The sequence below is a fragment of the Liolophura sinensis genome, chromosome 1, assembly GCF_032854445.1.
Source record: "Liolophura sinensis isolate JHLJ2023 chromosome 1, CUHK_Ljap_v2, whole genome shotgun sequence".
Classification (NCBI taxonomy): Eukaryota; Metazoa; Mollusca; class Polyplacophora; order Chitonida; family Chitonidae; genus Liolophura; species Liolophura sinensis.
Window position 1 is genome coordinate 1485282 of NC_088295.1, and position 8775 is coordinate 1494056.

The following is an 8775-nucleotide window of genomic DNA, read 5'->3' on the forward strand; positions in this document are numbered from 1 at the left end:
AATTAATCCATATTAAACTAAGTGGTAATAGTATTGCATAACATGGGGTCTATATAAATTCATTTGTAGGTGTCGCTTGAAGAAAATAGGAGCTGCTTTCGTGTGGTAATTTAAAATGAAGTCAAAGTCATTAAATATCTCTATATATAGGCCTAGATCAACATGTCTCACGTGGATCTGTATAATGTGTGGTTGAAGCACATTAACTCTTTGGTCGCCGTCAGTTTTCATGTGTTGACACACTGAATAATTAGCTTACGTCGTTCGTTAGCCTCGCAGTTGGCCAATGGGATCGGAGGTTGGGATGCAGTTCCCTCCTTGGGTTCGTAGTTGGTAACTAATTTTTGCCGAATAAGGTCAGGGAGGTTGAAGTCACGTTCGCCGCTCTTTTTGGTTATTGTAAGAACAAGCCCTTATCCAGTGAGATTAGAGGTTGTATCCAACATCCCGCGTGGTTCGTTGATGATTACTGCATGACGCTAGCCAATGAGCATCATTGGTACGTTTCCAGTGTTTCCACTGTCGTCGATCATTAAAGATTTTAAAAAATGGGGGGTAACGGTGACTTATGATTAAAGCACTGGCTGGTTGCGATTTTCAGGCCCTTTTTCAAGTCCAACCCTGGTCGAGCGCCTAATCGTGTATTTCGTCTAATCGTGTGATAGCGCCTAATCATGATAAAATACCTGTCGTGGGAAAACGCTGCGACTAATCGTGTAACAGCGCCTAATCGTGTAACAGCGCCTAGTCGCGGTAACGTACTGCGTTTAGTCGTGTAACTGCGCATAATCGTCTTAAAATGCGGCGCCTAATCGTGTAATATCGCCCAACAATGGAAAAGGACGCACTTAATCGTGGAACCTCGTTAACCCTAAAATATTGTCCAGTCAGCTTTAAATGGCGATGCTGACAGGTCAGCTATATTAACTTGTTACGTAAACAAAAAAAAAAAACGTACATTCAGGAAAATTAAGCACAATTATATTATTCAAATATTTTTTATTGAATTCAACCCGTAATCCTTGCATCGATACCAGCAGTATAGTATCTTTAGAATTATTTTTCTCTCCGTTTCCAGAAGCTTTTAAAGTCATGTTTAACTAAACTACTGGCTACTTTTAAATATTTAAATATCTAGGTCGTATTTTGACAATATACAACAACGTCGTTGCCACAAAAGTCTTCATAGTCGTTAATAAGTCTCTGTAACGTACAACAAGCGTTGTTAATTCTTTACTTGAATAAACTAACATAATCTTCCTGTAAAAATAATAAGCATAGAAGGTGAATTTTCATGCTGAACTTTATTATCATGAATACACTGTGGCTCAAGGAGATCGAGTCAAGTTTAATTATTCATTACAACGTTAGCTACAATTGTTAGTTATGTTGTTACATGTACAAACTTTCTGCTGGCCGCCGTCGTATAAGTGAAATATTCTTGAGTACGGCGTAAAAAAAATGGTCAAATAAATAAATTGGCCCATTGGCGGAAAGTACAAAATAATAATTGTAATTACTACTTGCCTTCATCCTTTATACCTGAATCTGCTCTACAAATCCTTGATACTTGTTACATTTCTTTCCTGCATTAAAGTCAGCTTTATTCATATCAAATTTTCCCTTCGCTGTCATTGGTTTCTCGGAAAGCTGGGTCTCTGAAAGGAATTCATCACGTCTTGAACTGCCTGGTTAGAAGTCCCTTTTTATGTCACGATCTAAAGGAAAGGGGGGAGGCCTTGTTTATATGTGAATGACAGGATAAGTGGTTTCTGTCTCAGAGAAGACTTGAGCAGTATCGATGAAAATGGTAATTTTGAATGTATATTTATTCAGTGTGCCATAGGTGGAATTAGCTATCTGGTCAACACAGCAAAACGTAAGCTTAAGACAAGCAATAGTCGTCTGCAGTTTAGAACTTATCGTAATAAACTTAATAGTCTGCTCCGTCTTACAAGGAAACAATATTTCGAACGTGAGTTCAACAAAGTAAATCAAGACATAAAAAAGACCTGGAAAATTATTAATAAACTACTGTGCATAAATAAAAAAAGCAAGTAAGCGGCAAGTTTTCAATGTAAATGGTAGTGACATTTGTGATCAGAGACCGGGATTGCTAACAACTTTAATGAGCACTTTAGTACAACAGCAGGCAAACTAGTGATCAACATGGACTCCTCAAATGAAGAATTTACAGATTTTCTTGGACAACCAATTGGATCAGAGTTCAACCTTTCGCATGTCTTCAAAATTTTATTCAGTCTGTGATATGTAAGCTGAAGGATAATTTCTCACCTGGGTTAGATGGAAGACGTTCTTCCCTCGTGAATTAGTGTCAGATGTAATATCTACACCTCTAGCACAAATTATCAATTTATCTCTTACTTCTGGAAGTGTTGCGAGTCTCGCCTATATATAAATCTGTTCAGACTAATCACATTGAAAATTATAGACCTATTTCTGTCCTTCTGCAAGACCCTTGAACAAACTGTATCAATAATGCTGTTCGAATATCTAGAAGAGGAATCTATAATTAATCCAAATCAGCTTGGTTTCAGGGCAAACATTGTCTTTACATAGTCTGAATACAGTCTTTACGAAAAACTAGTAATTGTGAAGGAGAATAAACAGCGCGGTGACGTAACATCCTTGGACCTGTCAAAGGCATTTGACACTGTAAACCATGATATCCTCCTTCTTAAACTTTCTCATTATGGTATTCGCAACTGTCCAAATAAATGGTTTAAAAACCATTTGTCTAACAGACAACAATATGTAAAGTTTAATAACGCCCAATCTAACCCAGCTACCATCACGTGTGGTGTCCGACAGAGGTCTATTCTCGGTCCGACTTTATTTCTACTCTATATTAATGACATCAATTCCCCTGGATCTTATTCTGTTTACAGATGACACGGGTTACATTTACTCCAACGACGATGCAACTCAAGTGATTTCTGTCATAAATGTCGAGTTGGAAAAAATTTATACGTGGCTTCTGGCCAATCGGTCATAAAATCTACTTATGTTCCAACCTGTCAAGAAATATAGGCCTTATTTCACACATTAAACTCTCTGTAAATAAAATGACCCCCCTAATCCTTTACTACTCACTTATTTATCCATATCTACTCTACGACAATATATTATGGGGAAACGAAAATCATACACATCTCCAGCCCTTGTACATAGTTCAAAGAAGACAAATTAGAACAATTAATTTATCAGACCGCATTTGCCATACCCAACCGCTTTTTTGCAATCTGAAAATCTTACCCCTTGCCGAACTATCTCTATTTTCTACTCTGTTACAAACTCATATTTACTTTTATTCCATAGACACTATTCCTGTAAGTCTAAAGTCCTGTTTAATCAAACAAGAAATTTTAAATCCATATCACACGCGAGATAGACATTTAGTCTTTCACAAACAGTTATATAAAAGAAATTTATAGTATTTATTCACAATTTCGGTCATAGGGAATGGAATAAGCTTCCATTAACACCAAGATCAGTTTCTTCTTTAGTCTAACATTACACATTTAAGGCAGAGTTGAGGTAAAATAAATACATATATATTTAGAAAAAAAAATATTTACGCACAAACTATAATGTCAGCCTCATCCTTCCAATGCTGTTATTACTTATAAATGGGATAGAACAAGCTCAACCTGAGCTTTATTCCCACCATGTATCATATCTTCCTAGACTTTAGTGTTATCGCATTGCGCCTGTATTTTGTTGATGTCTTAAAATCCAATGTATATATCTATTATTGTATGGCTAATAAAATCAATCAATCAATATAATTACGGTCTCTGTGCCACGGCGAATCTTTGATGATAAAGTCTTACATGTAAAACTCAACTGACGGTTTCTGAGCATACTAATCTCGCTGTAAGTTTCTAACAGTTTATTCCAGTAAAGAATTAACAACGATTTTTATACGTATAGAAAAGTACAGAAGACTTTTGTTGCAAGTGTTATAGTTTTTATTCTTTTTTATTCTGCTAAGAACGTACATCTACAGTGTCCCGTACCCGCCGACTCTCTCTTGCGGTAGCGTTGTGGCTTACATGTATCACGTAACACATACGTCACGGCACAAAATGATACATATATTGTTTAATACAAAAACAGTGTTGTAGCATAGTGAAAAAAATTGAATTCAATATTTCAGTCTTTAAAAGTAGTCAGTATGTCATCTGAACATTATATAAGCGCCTGGGAATGGAGAGAAAATAATTCTAATGATATTACTGTTAGTATCGATGAAGGGATTATGGATTGAATTTAGTTATGTGTTAGCATCGCTATTTGAAACAAACTGGGCAATATTTTACAATGACTGAGGTTCCACGATAAAGCATGAGCTTTTCCCATTGTTATAAGATTATTCGCGAAATTTTACGCGATGTTACACAATTAGGCACAGCATGTTAACGCGATTATATGCAGTTACACGATTGGGCGCAGCGTTTTACCATGATTAGGCGCAGTTACACCATTAGGCGCAATATTTTACCATGACTAGGTGCAGTTAAACGGTTAGGCGCAATATTTTACCATGGCTATGCGCAGTTACACGATTAGGCGCAATATTTTACCATGACTAGGTGCAGTTACACGATTAGGCGCAATATTTTACCATGACTATGTGCAGTTACATGATTAGGCTCAGCGTTTTACCAAGATTACGCGCTGCTACACTATTAGGCGCTCGACAACTCTCGCTGCGGCTTTAAGTGAGGAGGTTTGTCAGGTTCCTGTTGAAGGGCTACGGTCCACTCGATCCATGCACTGCGCTTTCCTCATTGATGGACCTGACCCCCGTCATGTAAGTGAAATATTCCTGAGAATGGCGTTTGACACCAATCAAATCTATAGATATACGTATCAAAGCCGTATGTTAATTTGTATTTAAAAAACCCAAGCATGTACACACATATACATTTAATTATTTCTTCATATAGCCACCTGACTTTTCCTAAATGGACGGAACTAAATTGAACAGATTTTTATTTATTTCTGTGCAGATGTTGCCAAAGAACATGCTAAGTGGTTAAGTTGCGGAGTGGGGTAGCTCTTACCCACGCACTTGCGATGTGTCCAAACGTGTCGGACTGACGGTAAGAAACATTTACCGCTGTTCACACGAGGATTAAATCCTACGTAGCATAAATCGATATCAACCGAATGTTACAATTAATTAAAATAACCTGTTTTTAGATTGGTTTAACCAAAAATAGCCCAAGGCAATTATACAAAGGTACTAATTGCTAAGGTACAGGCGGGTTCACTAACTGCTAAGGTACAGGCGGGCTCACTAACTGCTATGGTACAGGCGGGTTCACTAACTGCTATGGTACAGGCGGGTTCACTAACTGCTATGGTACAGGCGGGTTCACTAACTGCTATGGTACAGACGGGTTCACTAACTGCTATGGTACAGGGGGGTTCACTAACTGTTATGGTACAGACGGGTTCACTAACTGCTAAGGTACAGGCGGGTTCACTAACTGCTATGGCACAGGGGGGTTCACTAACTGCTATGGTACGGGCGGGTTCACTAACTGCTATGGTACAGGCGGGTTCACTAACTGCTATGGTACAGGCGGGTTCACTGCTATGATACAGGCGGGTTCATTCACTGCTATGGTACAGGCGGGTTCACTAACTGCTATGGTACAGACGGGTTCACTAACCGCTATGGTACAGGCAGGTTCACTAACTGCTATGGTACAGACGGGTTCACTAACTGCTATGGTACAGGTGGGTTCACTAACTGCTATGGTACAGCCGGGTTCACTAACTGCTATGGTACAGCCGGGTTCACTAACTGCTATGGTACAGGCAGGTTCACTAACTGCTATGGTACAGCCGGGTTCACTAACTGCTATGGTACAGCCGGGTTCACTAACTGCTATGGTACAGGCGGGTTCGCTAACTGCTATGGTACAGGCGGGTTCACTAACTGCTATGGTACAGCCGGGTTCACTAATTGCTATGGTACAGGCGGGTTCACTAACTGCTGTGGTACAGGCGGGTTCACTAACTGCTATCGTACAGACGGATTCACTAACTGCTATGGTACAGACGGGTTCACTAACTGTTATGGTACAGACGGGTTCACTGACTGCTATGGTACATGCCTGGGAACTGTGATTATATATTATCATGGACTGACGTGATTGTCATGGACTGACGTGATTATCATTGACTGACGTGATTATCATGGACTGACGTGATTGTCATGGACTGACGATTTATACTGCGGAAGTTTTGATGCGCGTGTGCAAGTGGTAAATGTTCATTACCATCAATCCGACACATCTGGGACGGTTTATCTCTGTAGCTCTCGGTTAGATCTACCCCACTCCGCCATAAGCCACGTGGGTGTATCCAGTATAACACTGCCACCACTAAGCGTTTCCACTGATTTTAAGAAGTGGATGAGGGATACCCTATGATGTCTTCATAGATCCTATACCAGTGTCAGTGAGAGATACACCGTGATGTCTTATTAGATGCTACAAGTCAGTGAGGGATACACTGTGTTGTCTTTTCAGATACTATACAATGTCTTTTCAGATACTATACAAGTTAGTGAGGGATGACCTATGTTGTCTTTCTAGATACTATAAAATTAACTTATAGTGAGGGATACGATGGGTCTTACTTGATGCTATACAAGTCAACTCCAGAGGAATACACTGTGATGTCTTTCTAGATGCCTGTGAGGTATAGACTGTGATGTCTTTCGAGATGCTATACAAGTCTGTGAGGGATACACTGCGATGTCTTTTTAGACTCAATACCAATCTGTGGGGTGTACATTATGATGTCTAGATAATAGTACTATACAAGTCAGTGGGGGATACACTGCGATATCTGTCTAGATACTATACCAGTCTGTTCGGGATACACAGTAATGTCTGTCTAGATACTATACAAGTCAGTGGGGGATACACTGCGATGTCTATCTAGATACTATACCAGTCTGTTAGGGATACACAGTGATGTGTATCTAGATACTATACAAGTCAGTGGGGAATACACTGCGATGTCTATCTAGATACTATACCAGTCTGTTAGGGATACACAGTGATGTCTGTCTAGATACTATACAAGTCGGTGAGGGATACACTTTGATGTTATCTATGTAAATCTTTGATTTTATTCCATGTTTCTTCCCAATTTTTGGAATAAAAGGAATTTTTGGCCAAGAACATGATATTGTTTCTAATGAGGTCCCTTGTTAGTTGAGGTGTCATGAGGGTGACCCCGTGTCCAGGGGCAGTACTCGAGGGTTGCATATGTAGACGGTATGGTAAGAACCCAGTCACGTAGACGTCATCTATCCAGAAGTAAGGTACATAAGCAGCCATGTCCAGCAGCTTCCGGGCAGCGCCAATGGACAGGATGTAACCAAAGCCTTCACAATAAGCTGGGTAGTAGCGATACGGGTACTCCTTGGCGGGAATATGCCACTTGTCATCAAGGTTCTGGGGGACTCCTATATGTATCATGACTGAGCAATAGAGAAAATCTTCCTTAGTTCTGAGTTTGAGCGGTAGGTCTAGTAAGAAATTGATTAAGTGGTATGGATCGATCAGGGTATCGTCGTCCACTTTCATGATGAACTTGGCCTTCGGACAATATTCCAGTGTCCATTTGAGGCCCATCAAGTTTTTGTAAGTCAAGTTGCGGTACGAGTCGTGGAAATCCCCTTGTACAATGTCACCGTACTCATCGCTCTCTTGTCTCACCCGATCCATTATTTTCTGATCACGTGACGTGCCCAGCAGGAATGCGTGGACAAGCCGTTGCCCTCGACGGCTGTTTACGGAACCCCAGCTCTGCCGGATCCGATCCCTCTCCTGTCTTTTGGTCAGCGCAGAATGAATGTAGATTAAAACAAGCACATGACCACGTGAACAGAGGTGAACAGAAGGTATCAGAAAAGGGAAGTAAATCTTCTGAACAACTTTATCACTGCCAAATATGTCGTTGTACGACCGAGCGTTCTCCACATCCAAAGGTTCGAGGGAATTCAGGCCAGGCATTCCACTCACGATGTTTGCGGGGAAAATGGCGTTTTCAAACGGTGACTTAAATTCCGAGGAGTTTTTGTGTTGCATAGATTCACCAACACGATGCATGTGAATGACAGACATTACGAGTGCTGTGAGTAGTAGAATCGTAATCCCAGTATCGAGCTTTCTACCAATGTGGTGACAGAACAGTCGCCATGGCTTCTTGAGTGTCATGGTGACGGGCCGCCTGGAAATGAAAATATACATGTATAATATCATGCCGGGTGGTAATGAGAGCATATAATGTCAGCCCAGATGGTGATGAGAATATATAATATCAAGCCGGGTGGTAATGAGAGCATATAATGTCAGCCCAGATGGTGATGAGAATATATAATATCAAGCCGGGTGGTAATGAGTATAAATATACTGACGTCCAAAAGAAACTTTACCAAGGCTTTGAGAGACGACCGAACAAAAGCAACCACATGTTGCATATGCAAGAGATATGTATTCAAGAGCGTGATGTTTTAGGGTGGTGTGAACTAGATGAGACTCCATGGTAGGAGAAACATTTTGGTGAACAGTCACACAAAGACGCATGTGTGCTCCACGGAAACAAGTTAAAATTGCATTTGTAAAGTTTCTTTTTGGACGTCATTATATAATGTCAGGCCGGATGATAATGAGTATATTTATTTATTTGATTGGTGTTTTACGCCGTACTCAAGAATATTTC

The 8775-nt window shown here is 40.1% G+C and overlaps 1 protein-coding gene across 1 annotated transcript; it reads right to left on the bottom strand.

Annotated features, from left to right (window-relative positions):
* Positions 1-7154: 7154 nt before the first annotated feature.
* Positions 7155-8177, bottom strand: LOC135461509 (beta-1,3-galactosyltransferase 5-like). Its single transcript, XM_064738643.1, has one exon. It carries the CDS (start codon positions 8175-8177, stop codon positions 7155-7157), a length of 1023 nt encoding a protein of 340 aa, XP_064594713.1.
* Positions 8178-8775: the final 598 nt, after the last annotated feature.

Bases quoted from the DNA above. Each gene is read 5' to 3' on its own strand.
- LOC135461509 (XM_064738643.1), bottom strand. From the start codon at position 8,177: ATGTCTGTCATTCACATGCATCGTGTTGGTGAATCTATGCAACACAAA.